Source organism: Cetorhinus maximus, chromosome 34, assembly GCF_964194155.1.
Source record: "Cetorhinus maximus chromosome 34, sCetMax3.hap1.1, whole genome shotgun sequence".
In the NCBI taxonomy this organism is placed as follows: Eukaryota; Metazoa; Chordata; class Chondrichthyes; order Lamniformes; family Cetorhinidae; genus Cetorhinus; species Cetorhinus maximus.
Window position 1 is genome coordinate 10,408,147 of NC_135912.1, and position 24,801 is coordinate 10,432,947.

Consider the following 24,801-nt stretch of genomic DNA (forward strand, 5'->3'; position numbering starts at 1 on the left):
AGATCATTTAACTGTGCTCCTGCAGGGTCAGGGACAGCCAAGGTCATGGTCACGCGGTTGACAAACAGCTACGGCATGTCCTTTGAGAGCAAGGCACTTTGTGTGTCACAGACGGAGTGCCAGAAGCGAACCACCCTGTAAACAGGCCAAACTTGTGCAATGAACAAGTGGTGGAACTTGCATCCTCTGAACAAAAAGCAGGATGGACAACGCAATGAGGCCAAAATGCAACTGGTGGTTAGCTGCACTGCATGGTGTTGGACAGAGCTACACAGAATACCCAGTTACTTCTCTCCTCATCTTGGACTGATGTCTCAAGCCATCACAGCAGTTGAAGGTCTACAATTGAATTCAGCAGGTGTGGGATGGGAGTGGAAAAACCAACTGGGGGATTATGTCCATTCAGGAGGCACCCAGTAGTATTATTAGCCAGGAATCACTCCATGTCTTAGGATAACAGGGAGAGGTCGGCCCAGCCCCTTTGCGAGACACCCTAGGTCCAGGTAAAGGTCCCATGCTCAGGGTTACAAGCCTCGGCCAACAGTGGAAGCAGCAAATTTGGGTAGCGATGACGGGAGAGCTAAAACCTCGAGGGACGATGGCTGCTTCCAGGCGGAACAGGACTTGTGTTTTCACAAAGCACACGAGGGATGGGTCAAAGAGATTTCTTTTCAAGCAGAGGACATAAAAAGCCGGCACTTGTACACGTGTGGGGTAATGCCGGAGGAGATCTGGACTGGAGCCGCCCCCATTCCCCATCGCCCCGTCGTTCTATTCTTGCTTCAGGTCTGCGCGCAGCTTTTTACCCTTCACTCCTCCCCCAGTTTCTCTCCCCAAAGTGTGATGGGACAGTCCCACCGATGCCAACTGATCTCCAGTGCCTCAAATGAGCATCAGGCGTTCAAGAGAGAAGGCTGGATCGCTATTCAACTACAGGAGGGAGTACATAGTCAGGACCCAATCAAACTCTTGCCCAACCTACAACTACTTACATTTATATCATGGATTTAACATAGTAAAATGTTCCAAGAACCATATTAATAAAAAAATCAATACACAAAGGGACATGAGGGCAGATGACCAAATGTTTTATCAAAAAGAGGAAAAGGGAGGGTTTAAGGAGCGTCTGGGGGGGGGCGGATGGGAAGAAAGAAAGCGAGAGGGAGAGGGAGCGAGAGGGAGAGTGAGCGAGAGGGAGAGTGAGGGAAAGTGAGAGTGAGCGAGAGGGAGAGTGAGCGAGAGCGAGAGTGAGCGAGAGCGAGAGTGAGCGAGAGCGAGAGTGAGCGAGAGGGAGAGGGAGAGTGAGCGAGAGGGAGAGGGAGAGTGAGCGAGAGGGAGAGTGAGCGAGAGGGAGAGTGAGCGAGAGGGAGAGTGAGCGAGAGGGAGAGTGAGCGAGAGGGAGAGTGAGCGAGAGGGAGAGTGAGCGAGAGGGAGAGTGAGCGAGAGGGAGTGTGAGCGAGAGGGAGAGCGAGCGAGAGGGAGAGCGAGCGAGAGGGAGAGCGAGCGAGAGAGAGAGCGAGCGAGAGCGAGAGCGAGAGTGAGCGAGAGGGAGAGTGAGCGAGAGGGAGAGTGAGCGAGAGCGAGAGCGAGAGTGAGCGAGAGGGAGAGTGAGCGAGAGGGAGAGTGAGCGAGAGGGAGAGTGAGCGAGAGGGAGAGGGAGCGAGAGGGAGAGTGAGCGAGAGTGAGAGTGAGCGAGAGGGAGAGTGAGCGAGAGGGAGAGTGAGCGAGAGGGAGAGTGAGCGAGAGGGAGAGAGAGGGAGAGTGAGCGAGAGGGAGAGTGAGCGAGAGGGAGAGTGAGCGAGAGGGAGAGTGAGCGAGAGGGAGTGTGAGCGAGAGGGAGAGTGAGCGAGAGAGTGGGAGAGAGAGAGGGAGAGTGAGCGAGAGAGTGGGAGAGAGAGTGAGCGAGAGAGTGGGAGAGAGAGAGAGGGAGAGTGAGCGAGAGAGTGGGAGAGAGAGAGAGAGCGCGAGAGGCAGAGAGGTTTAAGGAAGAAATTCCAGGGTTTCGGCCTGAGGTAGCTGAAGGCACGGCTGCCAATGGTGAAGCGTTGGGAATGGGGAATGTGCAAGAGGCTGGAATTGGAGGAGCGCAGAGATCTCGGAGGGTTGTGTGGCTGGAGGAGTTAGAGATAGGGAGGGTGAGGGGCGACACCACGTGTAAACAAGGGTGAGGGATTTTAAAATTAAGGTATCGTTTAATGGGAAGCCAGTGTATATACAGCAAACACAGAGGTGATGGATCAATGAGAATTGTTGCACAAGTTTACGTAGGGTAGAAGATGGGAGGCTGGTCAGGAGAGTATCGGAATAGTTAAATTGAGATGTAAAAAAGGAATGGATCAGGTTTTCAGTAGATGAGCTGAGGCAGGAATGAAGTTGAACGATGTTATGGTGGTGGGAGTAGGCAGTCTTGGTGATGGTGTGGACACGTGGTCAGAAACTCAGCTCAGGGTCAAACACATACAATCTGTCTCCGCTTCAGACAGCAACTAGGGATGTCATTGCTGGACAGGGAATGGTGTTTGTGGCAAGGACTTAAGGCAATGGCTTCAGTCTTCCCAATATTTGGCTTGGAAGAAATTTCTACACATTCAATACTGGGTGTTGGACACGCGGTGCGATAAATCAGAGACTGCGGGGGTGGTGGTGGTGAGGTAAAGCTGAGGGCCATCAGCATACATTGTGGAAGCTGATGTTGCGTCTTTGGATGACATTGCCAATGGGTATCATGTAAATGAGAAATAGGAGGTGGTCAAGATGCTTGGGGATTGAAGCTGATCCTCTGGCTACTCTTAGATAGACAAGGATGGAACCAAACTTGGGCAGTCCCACCCAGCTGGACGACAGCGGAGAGGCGTTGGAGGAGGATGGTGTGGTTAACAACGTCAAAGGCTGCAAACAGGTTGAATGGTTTATCAAATTTATCATAAAAAATGTCATTAGTGACTATAACAAGGGTCATTTCAGGACTGGCAACCTGATGGGGGGGTGGGATTTAAGTATGGAATTGTGGAAAAGATGGACACGGATTGGGAAGGCAACAACTCGTTCAAGGATTCGAGGGGAAAGAGGTTGGAAATGAGGCAGTTGTTTGCATGCAATGAGGAGTCAAGAGCAGGTTTTTTGAGGAGGGGTGATGACAGCAGATTTGAAATGGAGGGAGACAGTATCTGAGGATCATTTACTGTCTCAGCTAACATGGGATCTAAGAAAGGAAGCTGAGTAGACAGCAGCTTGGTCAGAAAAAGACAGAGAGCAGGAAGCGGGTCCCATGGAGAGGTCACTGCAGGAATTGTGGTGGAATCCGGAGAAAGATGTGAGGTCCGAGCTAGGACAGCGTTAGGCAACGTTAAGGGAGTTTGACCTGGTGGGTAAGGGGAAAGGAGGGAAACAGCAGAATCAGCTGAATGGATGGCCCCAACCTTCCTGACGTGAAAGCCCATGAGCTGTTCACACTCATTGCCGGAGGTGAGAGGAGGTAGGCAGCAGGTTGGCAGGGGAGGGATGGTGGTGAGATTGGCAGTAAAGGTAGCAGGTTGGCAGGGCAGGATATTGGAGAGATTGGCAGTAAAGGTAGCAGGTAGGCAGGGGAGGATGGTGGAGAGAGGGGAGGACGGTGGAGAGATTGGCAGTAAAGGTAGCAGGTAGGCAGGGGAGGACGGTGGAGAGATTGACAGTAAAGGTAGCAAGTTGGCAGGGAAGGATATTGGAGAGATTAGCAGTAAAGGTAGCAGGTAGGCAGGGGAGGACGGTGGAGAGATTGACAGTAAAGGTAGCAGGTTGGCAGGGGAGGATAGTGCAGAGAGGGGAGGACGGTGGAGAGATTGGCAGTAAAGGTAGCAGGTAGGCAGGAGAGGATAGTGGAGAGATTGGCAGTAAAGGTAGCAGGTAGGCAGGGGAGGATGGTGGAGAGAGGGGAGGACGGTGGAGAGATTGGCAGTAAAGGTAGCAGGTAGGTAGGAGAGGATAGTGGAGAGATTGGCAGTAAAGGTAGCAGGTAGGCAGGGGAGGATATTGGAGAGATTGACAGTAAAGGTAGCAGGTAGGCGGGGAGGATGGTGGAGAGAGGGGAGGACGGTGGAGAGATTGGCAGTAAAGGTAGCAGGTAGGCAGGGGAGGATGGTGGATAGATTGGCAGTAAAGGTAGCAGGTAGGCGGGGAGGATGGTGGATAGATTGGCAGTAAAGGTAGCAGGTAGGCGGGGAGGATAGTGGAGAGATTGACAGTAAAGGTAGCAGGTAGGCAGGGGAGGATATTGGAAAGAGGGGAGGATGGTGGAGAGAGTGGCAGTAAAGTTAGCAGGTAGGCAGGGGAGGATGGTGGAGAGAGGGGAGGACGGTGGAGAGATTGGCAGCAAAAGTAACAGGTAGGCAGGGGAGGATGGTGGAGAGAGGGGAGGATAGTGGAGAGATTAGCAGTAAAGGTAACAGGTAGGCTGGGGAGGGATGGTGGAGAGACCTGCAGTAAAGTTAGCAGGGATTATCTTTACATCCCTGAGTGAGCTTTGAACGTGGGCAGTTTTAGCGATGGCCAGAATCGCCTGATAATTCTTCGTTGGTCCGGCCAAATGGTTAAACCAATTGTTTGCCAAAGACGTTCAAATCTGTATTCCTCAGACTGAAGGTGGTGGGGATGAGGGGTATAGCAGGGGGAATGAACAGGGTGAGAGGGAGTAATAGTTCTAGACAGGACAAGGGCATTGAAGCTGGTGCAGTGAACTCAGAGGAGAGGGAGAGAAAGGAGAGTTGAGGTGGATGTTAAAATCACTGAGCAGGAGAAATCACTCGGTACAGAGGCTGAGAGAGGAAAGCAGGGAAGGTGTCTCAGTGAGCAACTTGGTGTGATATTTGGGTGGACGGTACAGGAGAAGGATTTTAAATCAGAGGCGTGAGCGGTGGAACAAGGTGAGATGCTTAACGGAGGAGAAGATGCCAGACAGGCCAAGGTGTGATTTCGAGCTAAGGGCTACAGCAAAACTGCAGCAGTTTGAGAGGAAAGCGCTGGAAGGTATGGTCAGAGGAAGCTTCATTAAGAGGAAAGGTGCCATCACCCCTCAGCCAGGTCTCCGACAAGGCCATAATATCAATGTGATCATCCACAATAAGCTCATGGACAGAAAGGGCCTTGTTCACAAGTGAGTGGACATTCTGGAGGGAGATGTAGTGAGGAGAAGTGAGAGTCCACCTATTGGCAGAGCCCACAGAGTTAGAATTGGGATTAATGAAAGGAACGGGGAAGAGGTTGGCAGGGATAGCCCCTGGCAGGCACCAATGGCAAAGAGAGAGAGGGAGAGAGGATGGGATGGGACAAATGGGGTTGCTGCTCATTGGGAGGCAGCGCTGAGTGTATCAGTGGCTTGTTTGGAGGGTGCCAAGAGAGCCACAGGGGGAAGCTGAAGGATTATTTAAAGTGGGAGAGAAATCTGGGACGGCTACAATGGGTGAAGAAGTATCAGGGTTTGTGGAAGTCGAGCACCCAAGGGTAGAGGTCCAAAAGGGGGGCAGGGTAGCAAGGAATGGTAAAGAGAAAAGAGGAAAAGGGAGAGAAAAGAAGGGAACAGAATTGATGGGATCAATAAGCAAAACGGGTGTGTGAATGGGTGTGGAGCTATGTCAGCAGTATGGTTACACACAAGATAACTACGGCATTGAAACGGGGAGTAGAGAGGAGAACAAAAGGATGAAACTAGATGTAAAGTCAGAGGCTGACAAAGCTAATGTGTGACAATATTGACCAGGTGCTGAGACGGGAAATTCGATGCACCAAAACTCGGAGGTGTGCGTCTGCAGAAAGAAATGAAATCATTTTTCCGGCGCTGTTGAAACAGCTGAGGTTGGAGCGCAGCTGTCTACATGAAGAGGAATACAGGCATCAGTGCCTGTGGAGGAATCTCTCCGGAATTCCTGCTGATAAAACCCAGCCAATCCTTCACCTGCCAAAATGGGAGATCAAAGACTCCTTATTACAAAAAGAGAAAGTTCTGGGAACACTCAGCCGGTCTGGCAGCGTGTGTGGAGAGGGAGAGAGTTAATGTTTCAGGTCGATGTCCCTTCACCTGATCTGAAAGATTAGCTCCGGTGGTCACTCACTGTCAGACCTGCTGAGTCGGTTTTGTTTTACTTCCGATTTCCAGCATCTGCAATATTTTGCCTTTTCTTTTTAATTATTGATCAGGGCAGCAAAATCGAGTTTTGATAGTGAAGTGATTTCTTCAATGACAGTCCGTGCTGCCCAGTGTGCCTGAGAGGGACAATGACAGGCTGATGGAACTGACTGTGCTACAGGATAGAGTAACGCCTGTGTCAATACCACTGGACTGAATAAACAGTGACGTTTCATCCAAAGGACAGAACTGGTCTGACGCATTCTTACCAGGGATGATTGTCTTGTTAGGTAGCCTTTCTTCCAGATTCCAGCCACCTACAACACCCCCCCGCCACCACCACTGACGTCCTTTAAAGAAGCCCATTTCAGTGGAAGAGCCAGCCTTAGCTAAGGAGCACTGCTTCCAACCACTGCTACAGATGTTATGTTCAAATCGAATGCGAACTCTGGCCGCAGCTCCCTTCCTATTTCAAGACAGGACCTTCTGTGCCCTGACTTCACAGAATCGCTACAGCGTAGTGGGGGCGGGGAGGCCAGTCGGCCCATCGTATTCTGAACCTGCTCTCCGAATTCACTTCGTGGCTCGCGGGCAGCTCACTCGGGGCTGATCTGGAACAGGACTGGGGGGAGCTCCGAACCTGCACGCACGCCCTCGCCCTCACCTGCTGGGTCTAGAATTCTTACCGTTTCCTCCCCCCACCCCCCCGACCCCACTCCTCCCCACCACCATTTCACTGTAGCTTACCTGAAGTGGACTTAGGGGCATTAAAGATGCTTTCTAAATCTGCGAGCGCCGCGTATTTGTCGGCGTGTGAGGCGGCCTGTTTACTGGCGGTGGCAGCCGTCGAACTTGCGGGCACGGACGTGGCCTGAGAGCTAGTGAAGGATCCGAAACTACTGCTGGAAGATTTTGGGAAGGTGTCAAAGTTTGCAAAGTTAGCGCTGCTCGAACCACCTGTTGCAAATGAAGAAAACAAAAAGGAATGGGAGGGAAAAAAAACTAAACGAAAACGGAAACGAAACGAGAGAGAGAGAGAGAGAGAGAGAGAGAAGAAAAAAACTGACACAAGAACCAAACACAATGTTTGCAGGGTGGGCATGCACTACCTTGCCAAGTCTCCAAGTGCAACGTTCACACCACTTCGAGCCGCTTACAGGGTTTGATATCCAGTAGAATCAAAACTAGGTCTGTGGGAAGCCGGGTGTTGTGTTAACTCTGACACGGTTAAGCCGTGTGGTGGCCCTGGATTTACTCTGTCCCTCCTCACCGTTCTCCAGCCATTGCAATATGGGCACCAAGTCTCCAACATCTGCTTTAAACCCACAGGGAACCAGCCTGCTCACTATATGTCACAGCCCTCACGGCACCGGAAGCGGTTACATCGAAATATCGTGACACGCAGATGGGATTTCACCCCCCCCCCGACCCCCGCTAACCTGGCTGCACAAGCTCATCTCAGGCTCAGTTTGCCAGTGCAACTCCCTGCCCACAAGACTGGGAAAAAACAATAAAGTCAAGTGGTGAAGAAATCACTCACGCAGATACGCCTGGCCCAAAGCACTGCGCGCCCGCACACACACACACTGCCACCCAGGCACTCTCACAGACAGAGTCACCCAGTCAGATCAGCCCAGTTCATAAAACACTCGCGTCAAATAGTTACTCGCTGTGTCAGAGAAAAGTAAGGCAGCATCACTTTAATCTCAATTCTTGGATGGCGATTACAATCCCACGGTAAATATTTCAGGGAATTAGTAGTCAGACAAAGCTCAGTAAATGACCATTCGTTAAGTGAGCCATCAGTCAACCCTTTATGGCCGGGGTAAAGGATTGCACTCATTTTTCTCCCCACCTCTCCAAAGGATGCAGGTTCTCGGGTTCTGGGTCCAGGGATACTGCTCTGTCCGCTGCCCTGCCCATCAATCCCACCACCTCCCCATATCTCTCCAGGAGGCCGCTGCCTCTTGCCGGGAGGTGGGTAGGGGCCAGGGGGTGGGGAGGCAGTCACAAGGGCTGGCTGCAACTCCAGCACTTCACCCAAGTCAGCAGCTATTCAACCGTGGGGACAAGACAGCCAATGTCCACATGGGGGAAGGAGACTTGATGGTGGTCAACAGTGCAAACTCTCCCTGTCTAAGGTTGTGCCAAGGGATTGCAGGAGGTGGTAGAGGTACTGAAGTGTTTGTTTACAAACTGGACTGGGAGAAGCAGCTGATTCACCCATCCCTTCACTGATCCAGACACATTTGCCAATACAGGTCTCAAACTTACAACACCTTGGACTCCGAATTATTTCAATTACTCTCTTGGACTTTTGACTGGTCAAAGTTGGTACTGCAAAGTACAGGGCCAAAGGTCTTATGTTTAATCCTCAGTTTATGTGGAGTCAGCAGGTTTTTTTTATATCATACCACTCAATGTAATTGAGCTAGATTTGTAGTTGCACTGTCAATATGTGGGAGGAACATCATCATCCAGCACTTTGCTTGGGATGTGTAACGTGGTGCAGTCAGCACTGTCGAGTGGAGCTGTACAAAGGTGGCCAACTGTGTGGCACTTCCCTTATACAATTCCACAGGATGTTAACCCTAACCCTGGCACTTACCAACACCATCAGGAGGGGTGGTGAGAAATCTCCTTCCAGTGTAGACAATTAGTGAAGAGTAACATGATGCGGTCAGACAAGTAGACAGGCTGCGTTGTACTGATTAAGTGCAGAACTCAACAAAGTGCACGGATTCAACTGAGCACAGCGCCAACAGTCAGACTGGCCCCCCCAGCAATATGCACCCACGGCCAGGCAGTGCTATCAATATTCACTCCCTTCTTAAAAATTCCTTCTGGCATTGTGAGCGTTTATATCCTGCCTGCCCCTTGCTGTCCTCGAGATGCTGGTGGTGAGCTGCCTTCTTGAACCGCTGCAGACAATGTGGTGTAGGTACACCCACAGTGCTGTTAGGGAGGGAGTTCCAGGATCTTAACCCAGAGATGATACTTGTCCGAGTGAGGGTGGCGTGTGTGTAACTTAGGAGAGGAATTTAGAGGTGGTGGTGTTCCCATCTATCTGCTGCCCTTGTCCTTCTAGATGGTAGAGGTCGTGGGTTTGGAAGGTGCTGTTGAAGGAGCCTTGGTGAGTTCCTGCAGTGCATCTTGTAGATGGTACACACACTGCTGCTACGGTTTGCCAGTGGTAGAAGGAGTGAATGTTTAAGGGCTGCTACAGTCGCCCTCCCTTTCTCTCCGCCTTTCCTTACTAGGCTAATGGGGGTGAGGGACAGTGCAGTGAGTTAGTTGAAGTCTAAACCCAGCGAGAGTCAGTGCCTATGTAATGGGAAAGGAAAGAGATCGATCGTTGAAAGTTTCCATATACAATGTCATTGTGCTGAAGGACTGATGCTCAGTACCACACAGACTTGGCAAGTAGACTCCTGCCCATAGTTCACGACTCAGGTTAGGAACAAGCTGGCAAAGCCATGCCTGAGCCACCTTCAGGTCTCTTCAGTTGGCAGTGAAACACTGGGAGACCTCAGGGGCTGGATATTTGGGTGGACAGGGGGTTAACCTTGAGCAAGCTCTCTTCCCTGAAACCACCCCCCCAACCCACCCCTACCCCAGTAATCTGGGAAAGCAGAATTACGAACAGAATGGGAGAAAAACACTCTTCAGAGAGACTGCAGCAGGAGCTGCTGGAGGTCAAGGCCAGAGCTGCAGAAGTCACTTTGTGTTTCCTGCCCCAGCTCCTCATTTCCTTCCGAGGACTTGCCGAAACGCCTGACGGCGTAGTCTGGAAAGCAGCATGCCTCAAATATTCTCCGAGATGGAGTCAAACTCTTTGAGAAGTGTTGAGGCTGCACGTGAACAGATCCTGCATTCTTCCATTCCTCGTCTCAATAAGGAGGTTAATTGGGGGGAGAGTGAGAGTGTCTCTCTGTGAAGCAGCATCTTCTGACTAGATACCACCTCAAACGCACAATTCACTGCTGAGTTTTTCCAGGTGTTTCTGTTTTTGTGTTGTGCACAATTCACTTCGCTGCTCCTATTTGTGGGCACCTCTTCTTTCAGAGTGAGGCTGATGCCTACCTGTAATTTCCTGGCAGGGGTGGGAGGGGGTTTCTCGAGAGGTTCAGGTGGAATGAGGAATCGAGTGGAGCAGGGGTCAAACCAGGACCATCCCCGTCAATAGACAAACGCTCACTGCCAGCGTGCTGCATTCCCATCCAGACCGACGACGGTAAATGCCTATCATTGAGGGGTACACCATCAGGCACATTCAAACCTGCCAAAGTGACCCGGCAGACATTGCCAATCCTGATCAGGCAAGTTGGTTTAGGATGTTCCAAATGGCTCTGCTCTCCTTATGTGGAGAGTGCTGTGGTTGGTTTTCTGCAAGCGCTTGGGTTCAATTAGGTCTCACGGTTTCTAGTGATTCAACAATTAAATTTGGTGGGATCTCTACCATCATTTTGGGATTGCGATCTGTGACCCTGTACATTTATTTCCACCCTTAGAAAGCTGAAAACCAGTGATCCTGGTCCTAATGGAGTGGCTGCCCAGCTTGTTAATGATGACTGCTGGCTAGTAACCAACTTAACTTCACAGCCGAACATTCAGCTAAATGTTCTCAGGATGTGGTATTACCAGCCAAGTTGGCATTTGTTGCCCACCTCCAGCTACCCGGTGATGGTAAAGGGTTGCTGCAGTCTTCAAGGTTATAGCGCTGCCACAACAGCGGTACAATTTAGTTCTGGCTGTAAGACCTGTCAGATTACCAATAATTTGAGTGTCTCAGCTACAGCTGCCCTGATAAACTCAGGCAGGAGGGTGCCATGTCGCTGAGTGAACAGTTAACCAGCCTGGTTATCAAGTTAACTGATCTCAACAGGGCAGCAGTAAAGGGATTACACAATATTCCTAGTGTCCCACTCCGGGTCACTATCCAGTGGCACCATCCTCACCCCTCCTAAGAAAATGGCAGCGAGTGGAATTGAGGTGAGGATAGGATCGCTGTCAGTTGTGATGCCCTCCCTGGTTAAACAGCCAGCTATTCTGAGTTAAGAAGCTGGCTATAGGGTGGAATAAAATTCACACAGGTTTCCATTGCTAGGCGGGAAAATATTGCTCATGCTGAAGGAAGCAGTGCTTTTCATGTGGGATATTCAACTGCAATGAGAATCACAAGCAAGTCTGATCCAGTCTATGCTTGGTGTTCACACACATAAGGCTCCCAGGGCTGAAGTAAAAGAGACACAGATATTACAGGGAGACCTTGTCCACCTGGCTAGGGAACACCTCCACATTCAGAAAACTGATCCGATTACTAAGTGTGCAAAATCCATTTGTCTGGATGAGTGCAGCTCCAACAATGCTCAAGAAGCTCAACAGCATCTAGGACAAAGCAGCCTGTTTGAGCGGTACCCAATCCACCACCTTCAACAGTCACTCCCTCCACCACCGATGCGCAGTGGCAGCAGTGTGTACAATCTGCAAGATGCACTGCAGGAATTCGCCAAGGCTCCTTCAACAGCACCTTCCAAACCCACGACCACTACCATCTAGAAGGACAAGGGCAGCAGACACATGGGGAACATCACCACCTGGAAGCTCCCCTCCAAGTCACTCACCATCCTGACTTGGAAATACATCACCGTTCCTTCACTGTCGCTGGGTCAAAATCCTGGAACTCCCTCCCTAACAGCACTGTGGGTGTACCTGCAGCGGTTCAAGAAGGCAGCTCACCACCACCTTCTCAAGGGCAATTAAAGACACACAATAAATTCAGGTCGTACCAATGATGCCCACATCCCCTGAACGAATAATAAAAAGAACACTGATAATCAGTGTGTGTTTTTGTGTCTGGGTGTGTCTCTATGTGTACCTCAGAGTTATGTATATGTGTGAGTATTTGCATGAATGTGAATGAATTAAAGCGTGTGACCGAATGTGTGTATATCTGTAAGAACCTGTTTTTTTAACCATTATTCTTTCATGGGATGTGGGCAGTGCTTTGAACTGAGGGGCTTGCTCAGCCATTTCAGAGGACAGTTAAGAGTCAGCCACATTGCTGTGGGTCTGCAGTCACATACAGGCCAGACCGGGTAAGGATGGCAGATTTCCCTCCCGAAAGGGCATTAGTGAACCCGACGGGTTTTTTGATAATAGTTTTAAGGTCACCAGTGCTGAGACCAGTTTTAGAATTTAAGTTCTATGAGCCACCATTGCGGGGTTTGAAACTGTGTCCCTGGAGCATTAGCCTGGGCCTCTGGATTACTAATCGAATGACATTACTACGACACCACTGTCCCCGCCATGCGAGATTGTGTATGTTGCCCCCGACAACATCATCTGAGATCAGTTTTCATATGTACGCTGACGATAGCTGGCTCTCCGCCCTCCCCTTCATCTCTCTTGGCCCCTCCTCCATTTCTGAATTATCCCACTCATCCTCTCTTGGATGGGCATAAATTTCCTCCAATACCGGGGAGACTGAAGTCATTGCCTGTGGTCCCCGGTAGCTAACTCCACTCCCTAGCTACTGACTCCATAACTCTCCCTGGCAGCTCTCTCCAGGCTGAACCAGGCTGTTCACAGTCACGGCGTTATATCTGACCCTAACATGAGCTTCCTAACCACACACCCGCAACCAACTCTGAGACCTCCTATTCCCAACTTCATCGCTTCACCCACCTTCAACCTTGCGTCAGCTCATCTGCTGTGAAAGCATCATCCATATACCTTTGTTACCGCCAGACTTGACTATTCCAGTGCACTCCTGGCTGGTCTTCTACATTGCTCTGCAATATCGAGACCTTTCCAAACTCTGCTGCCCATGTCCTAACTCACAGCAAGTCCCATTCCCCAATCACCCCAGTAATTGTTAGTCTACGTTGGCTCCCGGTCAAGCAATGTCTCGCTTTCAGAAACTTATAATACTTGGTTTCAAATCTCTTCAGGGCTTCACCATCCATTCCCCTCTCCCTACCACAGTAATCTCCTTTAGCCCCAAAACACCCAACAAATTCTGGCCTCTTGTGCCTCCCAATTTCCATCGCTGCACCATTGGCGGCTGCGCCTGGGCCCCAAACCCTGGAATTCCCCCCACAAACCTCTCCGCCTCTCTCTCCTCCTCCTTTAGGAAGCTCCTTAAATCCTACTTCTTTGACTGAGCTTTTGGTCATGTGGCTCAATGTCTAATTTTACATACATTAGGTGATGCACCTCAGGGCTATTGATTACATTTCGATGCAAGATGTTCTTCTCGGTGTGTGCACGTGTCAGAGAATGTATACATGTGTGCGTTTGAGACCAAGTGCTACAGATGTTTGTACGTATCATAGGATATACAGCACAGAAACAGGCCATTCGGCCCATCTGCTCCGTGCTGGTGTTTCTGCTCCACATGAGCCTCCTCCCACCCCCTCTTCACATCCCCCTATCAGCCTATCCTTCTATTCCTTTCTCCCTCATGTGTTTATCCAGCTTCCCCCTTAAATGTATCGATACCATTCACCTCGACCACTCCCTGTGGGAGCGAGTTCCACATTCTCTCCACTCTCTGGGTAAAGGAGTTTCTCCTGAATTCCCCATTGGGCTTATTCATGTTCATGACATATTTATGGCCCCTAGTTCCGGTCCCCTCCGCAAACGAAAACAGCTTCTCTACGCCTACCCTGTGGAACTCCTTGATAAATTTTAAAGATCCCGCACACCAGGGGATATGTGAACTTTAAAAGGTGCCATACCTGATGCTGCGGCCTGAACCTGGAAAGGGGCTTGATTGGCCGGTGGGAAATTTCCGACATTAGCCGAGCCTCCGCCGCTGAACGCATTGAAGCCCGGGAAACCCGGGTGTGCAGTCTGTTGAGCTGGAAGAGAAAAGAAACTGCTGTAACTGCAGGACATCTTCACTAAGGTCTCACAAGTAACATATCTAGCTGTAAAATAACCTCGAACCTTTGTCTGCTTAATGTAGTCGATGAGTCTGAAATCACATGAGCGTTATATTTGACACTTATCCCTATATACATGGGGAGTTCATCACGTGTGAGGACGGTTAGTTCAAATCTCTCCATTCAGAACCATGTCTTGGAGCGAAATGGTTTCCCAAACATCACCTATCGAATCCCTTTATCATTTAAAGGACCTCGTTAGGTCACCCACTCAACCACCTAAATGCAAGGGAATATACACATAGCTTATGCAACTTGTCCACTTAATTTAACCCTTTTAACCTGCGTGTCATTCTGGTGAATCTGTGCTCCGAGGTCAATATGTCCCTCCTGAACACTGTTACTCTGAGAAAAAAATAAATCAGACAGGGTTCTCGCTCTCAATTTTCATCAGCAAAGTGAAGGAAGGTGTTGTCGACGGTTCTATTAAACAACACTTACTCAGCAATACACTGACACTCAGTTTGGGGTCCATCAGGGCCACTCAGCTCCTGAGCTCATTACAGCCTCAGTCAAAACATGGACAAAAGAGCTGAACTCCAGAGGTGAGGTGAGAGTGACTGCCCTTGACATCAAGGCAGCATTTGACCGAGTGTGGCATCAAGGAGCCCGAACAAAACAGGAGTCAATGGGAATCAGGGGGAAACTCTCTGCTGGTTGGAGTCATACCGAGCACAAAGGAAGATGGTTGTGGTTGTTGGAGGTCAGCCATCTCAGCTCCAGGACATCACTGCAGGAGTTCCTCAGGGTAGTGTCCTCGGCCCAACCATCTTCAGCTGCTTCATCAATGACCTTCCTTCCATCATAAGGTCAGGAGTGGGGATGTTCACTGATTATTCCACAATGTTCAGCACCATTTGCAACTCCTCAGATACTGAAGCTGCTCAGGTCCAAATGCAGCAAGACCTGGACAATATCCAGGCTTGGGCTGACAAGTGGCAAGTAACATTCGCGCCACACAAGTGCCAGGCAATGACCATCTCCAACAAAAGGGAATCCAACCATCGTCCCTTGATGTTCAATGGCATTACCATCACTGAATCCCCACTATCAACATCCTGGGGGATTACCATTGACCAGAAGCGAACTGGACCAGCCATATAAATACTGTGGCTACAAGAGCAGGTCAGAGACTAGGAATCCTGTGGCGAGTAACTCACCCCTAACTCCCCAAAGCCTGTCCACCATCTACAAGTCACAAGTCAGGAGTGTGATGGAATACTCTCCACTTGCCTAGATGTGTGCAGCTCCGACAACACTCAAGGAGCTCAACACCATTAAGAAAAGAGCAGCCCACTTGATTGGCAGCCTATCCAACACCTTAAACATTCACTTTCTCCACCACCGACGCACAGTAGCAGCAGTGTGTACCATCTACAAGAGGCAGGGCAGCAACTCACCAAGGCTCCTTTGACAGCACCTTCCATCCCTACGACCTAGAAGGACAAGGGCAGCAGATACATGGGAACACCACCACCTGGAAGTTCCGCTCCAAGCCACTTACCATCCTTCATTATTGCTGGGTCAAAATCTGGAACGCCCTCGCTAACAGCACTGTGGGTGTACCTACACCACATGGACTGCAGCGGCTCAAGAAGGCAGCTCACCACCACCTTCTCAAGGGGCAATTAGGGATGGGCAATAAATGCTGGCCCAGCCAGCGACGCCCACATCCCATAAAAGAATAAGTGACCCCTTCTGGAATCTGGTGAGCACTAGCAAGTCATTCGGCCGTGGGAGGAATGTCAGTGCTCAGCCTGATCTTGTCTATATCTGACACTTGCTCCTTGTGTTTATGCGTGGGACAACAACATCATCAGGTTCAAGCGCAATTGTCACTTCATGGTAGAGTAGACCTGCACTGCCCGGACAGATGCACCCAGCACCATTCAGAGGGGAAACTGCTGGTGGTAAGAGCTGCGAGGCAAGGGGGTGGGGGCAGTAGGGGTGGGGAGAGGGAAATTGTTTTCCTGCTTCAGTTCAACACACAAAATCTTACCTCCAAAGCCAGGGAAGGCCCCAAAGGCCTGAGTGGCAGCATGCTGGGGCGCTGGGGAAGCAAAAGGATCACCTCCAATGTCTGCCAGGAGATCCAGCTGTGACTTCTTTGCCGGCTGCTGACTCTGTTGCTGCATCGGTGCCTGGCTGGCAATCTAGATGGAGGGGTGGAAGAGAGAGAAGAGAAGGGGATGTGAAACTCAGAACTTTGTGGCCTACAAACCGGAACGCCATCCCCAGTGTCCTGGGGCCACAACTGAAAATCACGGAAACCGCTGATCTGGTCATCGCCACACTGCAGTTTGAGAGATATCGCAGGGCGTGGATTGGCTGCCGTGTTTCCTACAATCCAACAGTGACCACACTTCATTGGCTATAAAGCACTTTGGGATATCCACACGTTGTGAAAGGTGCTATAGAAATGTAAGTTCTTTTTTTTCAATGGGAACAACCACCTGCATTTATATAGTGCCTTTAACATAGTAAAGCATACCAAGGATCATGTCGAACACATCCGGGTGAAGTAATCTGGATATTCCATTTGAATGTACAGGTAAACACTGTCCCTTTTACCCTGTAACCTGGGTACAAATTAGCCTGCTGGCTGTAAGGAGCCTGCACCGAGTCTTACAGGCTCAGCTTAGCTCTGGGAACACATACACCCGCAGGGTAGGAACAACAATCTCGCTGAAAGAAATAAGGAGTGGGCTTGCATTTATATAGCGCCCTGCATGCCCTCCGGACACCCTCATTCGCTTCACAGCCAATGAGGTGCTTTTTTTGAGACGTAGTCACTGTTATAAGGTGCAGCTAGTTTATTGCACAGCAAGATCCCACAAACAACAAGAAAAATGGCCAGGTCGTCTGACTGTTTAAGCAACGTTGACTGAGGTTAAGTATTGGCCCTGGGAAACTGGGTAAGAACATCCCGAATTCTTCCAATAGCGGTCATGGAATCTTTCTGTCCGCCCAAGAGGACAGGCGGGGGCCGGAGTTCAACATCTCATCCGAAAGATGGTACCTCAGACATAGAAACTAGGAGCAGGAGTAGGCCATTCGGCCCTTCGAGCCTGCTCCGCCATTCATTATGATCATGGCTGATCATCCAACTCAATAGCCTGCTCCCGCTTTCTCCCCATACCCTTTGATCCCTTTCGCCCCCAAGAGCTGTATCTAACTCAACAGACAGTGCGGCGCTCCCTCAGTACTGCACTGGGAGTTGCGAACCTGGGTTTTGTGGGGTCATTGGCGAGGCCACAGGATAATTAGCACGGAACAGGAAACTTATCAAGCTGGTGCATTGGGAGGGGAGAAGGCATTTGGCAGAGATGGGAGCTGAGGCAGAGAAGAGGGAGGAACAATCGGCAACTTTGCCTTGCTGCACTCTTCCTTGCAATGCCTGACGCCAATACTGGCTGATTGCAATGGAATGCTCTCTGCCCAGCATCACTGAACTCCTTAACGGTGAGAAATTTAAACAAGAATTTAACATTTTCTTTTATGATAAGATAACGTGATGATTAATAAGGTCTCCATTCCCTGTCCGGGGACAGTCAAACAATTTCATTAGCTTCAGTTCAAGGCCCCTGGGGCTGCCAGTATCTGTGCTCTGAGCTTCTGGAAGTGCTTCTCGTTTCAACAGAAAGGGCTGAAGTTACACACAGGAGCCATCAGCAGCTGGAGAGAGAAAGGCACAGTCATGTTTGAAAAGGGCCACTATCAGGAGAATTCTTTTTTCCACAGCGAGGTGTTGTGATCTGGAAGGCGCTGCCTGAAAGGGCGGTGGAAGCAGATGCAATAGGAACTTTCAAAAGGAGAAAAGGAATATTTTCAGGGCTGTGGGAAAAGAGCAGGGGGGTGGGGGGGGGGAGTGGGAGGAATTGGACAGCTCTTTGAAAGGGCCGACACAGGTACGATGGACCGAATGGCCTCTTTCTGTGCCGGAAGGTTCTAAGTGATGATACCTGTGAATTACAGAGAAGGAAAGATCAAGTTAGTCTGGTAATATGGGCTGAAAAGCCTGAAATGAAGTAACTGGTGAATTTTAGGATGCATACCATGGTTATGCCTGTTGTGGTACGGGAATAAGGCGTGATATATGAAGTCAAATTGGCCACTGTTGAGCTTGCTAGCTTAATCTTTGTGGGAACACAAGGGTTAAGTGAGTGAAAAATAGTAATGGTCAATTCACTCGTGCAGAAATGCCGTGCGAAATATCTTATGACCTGTACGTGCTGCACTCTTAAGGCAGGATCCAGGCAATAATTTGCCCGAAAGCCTGTTATTATGAGGTCAGGTATGGGTCTGGCCTTATGGTAAACATTCCAGTGGTACAATGGGTTACGATTATCAAAACACTGGCGGGAATCTCGAGACTCGTTCTGATCTCATCGGTTATCACTGTGGTCAGGGGAGCGTGGACCCTTGAAACAGGATAAAAGGTACACCTGATGATGCTTATCGAACATGTGGAATGGTAGGCCTCTTTGGGAGTCTTGTCACAGTCAAAAAGGGTGTTTTGAAACAGTTCACAGGGACTCTTGTCCACGAGGGGTGACATCACTTTGACCACTAATAGAGCCGGCCACCCAGGAGGTAACCAATCCCTGATTGCCACATGTTCTGAACACGTGTACAGAGGGGTATAAGAAAGGTGCTCGCTGTACAGCCAGACGTTGGCCAAAACGTCAGAAGTTACATCTTTTCCCCTGGTCGCCTGATCAGTGGCTCTAGAAACTAGAATAGGCCAATTGGGCTAGAGGTTGTGAGTATCGTTCAGGGGACAGGTAACCCTTTAATCTCGTGGTTGGGTTAAAGTGGAGGAGAGGGGAAGTGTGGGTTTTTTCTATGGTTAAGTTAAGCACGGAATGCCTGGGTGGAAGAGACCAGCTTTTCTGTGGGTCAAAGTACAGTGATTGGAGGGCAAAGCTGTGGGCGATTCAGCTCTATGGTTATCACCCAGACAACTGGGTGTGTAAATCTCTGATCTCATAGTTCAGGGAAAGAGGGGCCAGTTGTCCTGTGGATTGGGAGGATTCAGCTTCAGTGGGGTGTTTATAAAATGGGGACACAACTGAACTGAAAGAGGTCAGTTTGTAAGTTTTGATGGGTCCTGCATGGTGTTATTTGCCTGTTCATCAGCTATCAGTGTGCTACTCACACCCCTGTGATTTCAGAGCAGAGTACAAAAAATTCATCTGAGAATTTTATAATCTGATACCTTTGCCTGCATTATTATTCTGTTCAAGTCTGAATCCTCGTGACAATTCATGTGTTACACATTGACTGAGTGTTCTGGGGTTTCACTGCTCAACAACAGTTCAAGAATGCCCAGCATCAATCTCTCCCTCCCTGTCGGCCATGGTTCAGTGGGTAGCACTCTCACCTCTGAGTCAGAAGGTTGTGGGTTCAAGTTTAGGGTGGATGCCAGAGTCACGGTACCAGAATGGGACCAGGGATGAGGGGCTTCAGTTCATGTGGAGAGAGACTGGAGAAGCTGCGATTGTTCTCCTTGGAGCAGAGAAGGTTAAGAGGGCATTGATCAGAGAGGTTCAAAATCATGAGGGGTTTCGATACCGCAAGGAGGGAGAAGCTGTTTTCACTGACAAGTGGGCCACTAACTGGGGCGACACAGTTTTAAAATAATTAGCAAACGAGACAGAGGGAAAATGAGAGCATTCATAAAAAGAGATTATTTCATACAATGAGGTGTGATTTGGATGCACTACCCGAGAGGGTGGATGATGCAGATTCCATGGGAACTTTCAAAAGGCAATTAGAGGGGTAACTTGAAGAGGGCTAGCTTTCGGGGTTATGGGGGTAAAAGCTGGGGAGTGGGACTAATTGGGCAGTTCTTTCAAAGAGCTGTCACAGGCATGAAGGGCTGAATGGCTTCCTCCTGTGGTGTAGAGCTCTACATCTGCTGAAATCTGCACTCTCTCCACAAGGTGCAGGAGGAGCGGCTGTATAACACCAGCATTGTCTGCTCGAGAGTCAGTTTGTCCCCATTTAAGCAGCCCCCACTGCAAGTCCGGAGGTCCCACTTCTGCACTGGAGCACATAACCGAGGCTGATACTTCAGTGCAGCGCCGCACTTCCAGCTTTTCACATGAGACTTTAAACCGAGGTCTCCTCTGCTTGCTTAGTAGGATATTAAAAGGAATTCCACAGCACTGCAGGATGGTTCATCCGACACCCTAGAAAGTAATCATCCCTGGAAGAATGTGGACACTGCTAGCCCAGTACAGACAACCATAGAGCAAGTCATGTAGATAAGAGCAGGAGGTTAAGGAAAGGCATTCTTGCCTTGGAGGAAGTGCAACAAAGGTTCACTTGATTAATTTTGTAGAATTATAGAATAACAGAATGGCACAGCACATAAGGCAGCCATTCAGCCCAATGTGTATGTGCCAGCTCTCTACAAGAGCTATTCACCTAGTCCCACTCCCCTGTCTTATCCCCGTAGCTCTGAAAATTCTCTCTCTTTAAATAATCATCCAATTCTCTTTTGAAAGCCATCATTGACCCCCCCTCCACCACACACAGTGCATTCCAGATCCTAACCACTCGATTGATCCTGTCTCCACCACACTCTCAGACAGTGCATTCCAGACCCTAACAACTCTCAGACAGTGCATTCCAGACCCTAACCACTCGATTGATCCTGTCTCCACCACACTCTCAGACAGTGCATTCCAGACCCTAACAACTCTCAGACAGTGCATTCCAGACCCTAACCACTCGATTGACCCTGTCTCCACCACACTCTCGGACAGTGTATTCCAGATCCTAACCACTCGATTGACCCTATCTCCACCACACTCTCAGACAGTGCATTCCAGATCCTAACCACTCGATTGATCCTGTCTCCACCACACTCTCAGGCAGTGTATTCCAGATCCTAACCACTCGATTGACCCTATCTCCACCACACTCTCAGACAGTGCATTCCAGATCCTAACCACTCGATTGACCCTGTCTCCACCACACTCTCAGTCAGTGCATTCCAGATCCTAACCACTCGATTGACCCTGTCTCCACCACAGTCTCAAACAGTGCATTCCAGATCCTAACCACTCGGTTGACCCTGTCTCTACCACACTCTCAGACAGTGCATTCCAGATCCTAACCACTCGATTGATCCTGTCTCCACCACACTCTCAGACAGTGCATTCCAGACCCTAACCACTCTCAGACAGTGCATTCCAGATCCTAACCACTCGATTGACCCTATCTCCACCACACTCTCAGGCAGTGCATTCCAGACCCTAACCACTCGATTGACCCTGTCTCCACCACACTCTCAGGCAGTGCATTCCAGACCCTAACCACTCGATTGACCCTGTCTCCACCACACTCTCAGGCAGTGCATTCCAGATCCTAACCACTCGATTGACCCTGTCTCCACCACACTCTCAGGCAGTGCATTCCAGACCCTAACCACTCGATTGACCCTGTCTCCACCACACTCTCAGACAGTGCATTCCAGATCCTAACCACTCGATTGACCCTGTCTCCACCACACTCTCAGACAGTGCATTCCAGACCCTAACCACTCGATTGACCCTGTCTCCACCACACTCTCAGACAGCGCATTCCAGACTCTAACCACTCGATTGACACTGTCTCCCCCACACTCTCAGACAGTGCATTCCAGACCCTAACCACTCACTGTGTGAAAATGTTTCTCCTCATGTCGCCATTGCTTCTTTTGCCAATCACCTGGAATCTGTCCCCTCATCTCGATCCTTCCGCCAATGGGAACAGTTTCTCCCTATCTACTCTGTCCAGCCACCTCATGAGTTTGAACCCCTCCATCAAATCTCCTCTCAGCCTTCTCTCCTCCAAGGAAAACAGCCGCAACCTCTCCAATCTACCTACGTAACTGAAGTCCCTCATCCCTGGAACCATTCTTATGAATCTTTCTTCCGAAATGCAGTGCCCAGAACTGGATGCCAGGGTCCAGCGGAGGCCGAACCAGTGTTTTACACGGGTTTATCATAACTGCTTTGCTTTTGTACTCAGTGTCCCTACCTATAAACCCAGAATCCCATACACTTTACTAACCAATTTGTGCATGTATATATTACACTCCTACATCCCAGGGATGCCTCAGGTAAGAGATTAAAAGCGTAGGTTCTGGAAGCAGCGGGGCGGGGCGGGGGGCGCGTGGTTTGAGCTCATGGAGCGGCTGCAGTCGGATCTGAAACAGAGGGCAAGGGAATGGGATGAGTAAAGGTATAAATCAGCAACCATCTAATTGAATTGGAAATGGGGCACAAGAGGTTGCTCTTGTGAACCTGATATTTATCAGACCCACGCAGCTGAGTACCACACTAGCTGGGCAGTGGGGAGCAGCATTTAATTCCCTTTTGGGTAGGTAGGGAACGAGCGCGATGCTACAAATAGGCAGTCAAAACTGTGGGTGAGAGTTTGGTAACCTTCAGCTGCTATGAACTTTGTGCCCCAGTTGCTGCCAGTTCTGGTGCCACAGTGGGTTGTTAAGGCAAGAGATGGAACTTGGCATATCCATCACATCTTTCACCATCTCAGGATACCCAAAAGCTCTTTACAGTTACTGTTAGGAATCACAGCCAATTTGCACACAGGAAGATCCTACAAAGGGCAATGAGACAATGGCCAGAGTTGGTTGAGGGATAAGTATTGCTCCAGGACACTGAGCAGAAAGTTCACTGAGCTTTTCTTCCAATAGTGGCCTTGGTACCTTTACGTTCCTACCTGAGAGGGTTAGTTTAACGTCTCATCTGAATTACAGCACCTCCAAAACTGCAGCACTCCTGCCTAACTGGAGTATCAGCCTGGGTTATGGCTGAGTAACTGGAGTATCAGCCTGGGTTATGGCTGAGTAACTGGAGTATCAGCCTGGGTTATGGCTGCCTAACTGGAGTATCAGCCTGGGTTATGGCTGAGTAACTGGAGTATCAGCCTGGGTTATGGCTGCCTAACTGGAGTATCAGCCTGGGTTATGGCTGCCTAACTGGAGTATCAGCCTGGGTCAAGGCTGAGTAACTGGAGTATCAGCCTGGGTTATGGCCGCCTAACTGGAGTATCAGCCTGGGTTATGGCTGCCTAACTGGAGTATCAGCCTGGGTTATGGCTGAGTAACTGGAGTATCAGCCTGGGTCAAGGCTGAGTAACTGGAGTATCAGCCTGGGTTATGGCTGAGTAACTGGAGTATCAGCCTGGGTTATGGCCGCCTAACTGGAGTATCAGCCTGGGTTATGGCTGAGTAACTGGAGTATCAGCCTGGGTTATGGCCGCCTAACTGGAGTATCAGCCTGGGTCAAGGCTGAGTAGCTGGAGTATCAGCCTGGGTTACGGCTGAGTAACTGGAGTATCAGCCTGGGTTATGGCCGCCTAACTGGAGTATCAGCCTGGGTTATGGCTGAGTAACTGGAGTATCAGCCTGGGTTATGGCTGCCTATCTGGAGTATCAGCCTGGGTTATGGCTGAGTAGCTGGAGTATCAGCCTGGGTTATGGCCGCCTAACTGGAGTATCAGCCTGGGTCAAGGCTGAGTAACTGGAGTATCAGCCTGGGTTATGGCTGCCTATCTGGAGTATCAGCCTGGGTTATGGCTGCCTATCTGGAGTATCAGCCTGGGTCAAGGCTGAGTAACTGGAGTATCAGCCTGGGTTATGGCTGAGTAACTGGAGTATCAGCCTGGGTTATGGCTGAGTAACTGGAGTATCAGCCTGGGTTATGGCTGAGTAACTGGAGTATCAGCCTGGGTTATGGCTGAGTAACTGGAGTATCAGCCTGGGTTATGGCTGAGTAACTGGAGTATCAGCCTGGGTTATGGCTGAGTAACTGGAGTATCAGCCTGGGTTATGGCTGAGTAACTGGAGTATCAGCCTGGGTTATGGCTGAGTAACTGGAGTATCAGCCTGGGTTATGGCTGAGTAACTGGAGTATCAGCCTGGGTTATGGCTGCCTATCTGGAGTATCAGCCTGGGTTATGGCTGAGTAACTGGAGTATCAGCCTGGGTTATGGCTGCCCAACTGGAGTATCAGCCTGGGTTATGGCTGAGTAACTGGAGTATCAGCCTGGGTTACGGCTGAGTAACTGGAGTATCAGCCTGGGTTATGGCTGAGTAACTGGAGTATCAGCCTGGGTTATGGCTGAGTAACTGGAGTATCAGCCTGGGTTATGGCTGAGTAACTGGAGTATCAGCCTGGGTTATGGCTGAGTAGCTGGAGTATCAGCCTGGGTTATGGCTGCCTAACTGGAGTATCAGACTGGGTTATGGCTGAGTAACTGGAGTATCAGCCTGGGTTATGGCTGAGTAACTGGAGTATCAGCCTGGGTTATGGCTGCCTAACTGGAGTATCAGCCTGGGTTATGGCTGAGTAACTGGAGTATCAGCCTGGGTTATGGCTGAGTAACTGGAGCATCAGCCTGGGTTATGGCTGAGTAACTGGAGTATCAGCCTGGGTTATGGCTGAGTAACTGGAGTATCAGCCTGGGTTATGGCTGAGTAACTGGAGTATCAGCCTGGGTTATGGCTGAGTAACTGGAGCATCAGCCTGGGTTATGGCTGAGTAACTGGAGTATCAGCCTGGGTTATGGCTGAGTAACTGGAGTATCAGCCTGGGTTATGGCTGAGTAACTGGAGTATCAGCCTGGGTTATGGCTGAGTAACTGGAGTATCAGCCTGGGTTATGGCTGAGTAACTGGAGTATCAGCCTGGGTTATGGTCTCAGTCTCTGGGTTGGGATTGAATCCCCGGCTTTC

At 50.0% G+C, this 24,801-nt stretch overlaps 1 protein-coding gene across 4 annotated transcripts in view; it reads right to left on the bottom strand.

The window, feature by feature from the left end:
* Positions 1-24,801, bottom strand: part of LOC144671768 (arf-GAP domain and FG repeat-containing protein 1-like) — a 99,804-nt gene that overhangs the window by 19,377 nt on the left and 55,626 nt on the right. For 2 of the 4 annotated variants that reach the window (XM_078533792.1, XM_078533793.1), the window contains exons 5-7: positions 16,049-16,202; positions 13,843-13,965; positions 6,848-7,057 (exon numbers count right to left, since the gene is read on the bottom strand). In XM_078533792.1, the coding sequence (XP_078389918.1) occupies positions 6,848-7,057; positions 13,843-13,965; positions 16,049-16,202 (487 nt within the window). The remainder of the gene's footprint in view (positions 1-6,847; positions 7,058-13,842; positions 13,966-16,048; positions 16,203-24,801) is intronic. The other 2 variants (XM_078533796.1, XM_078533795.1) reach the window with 1 other exon arrangement.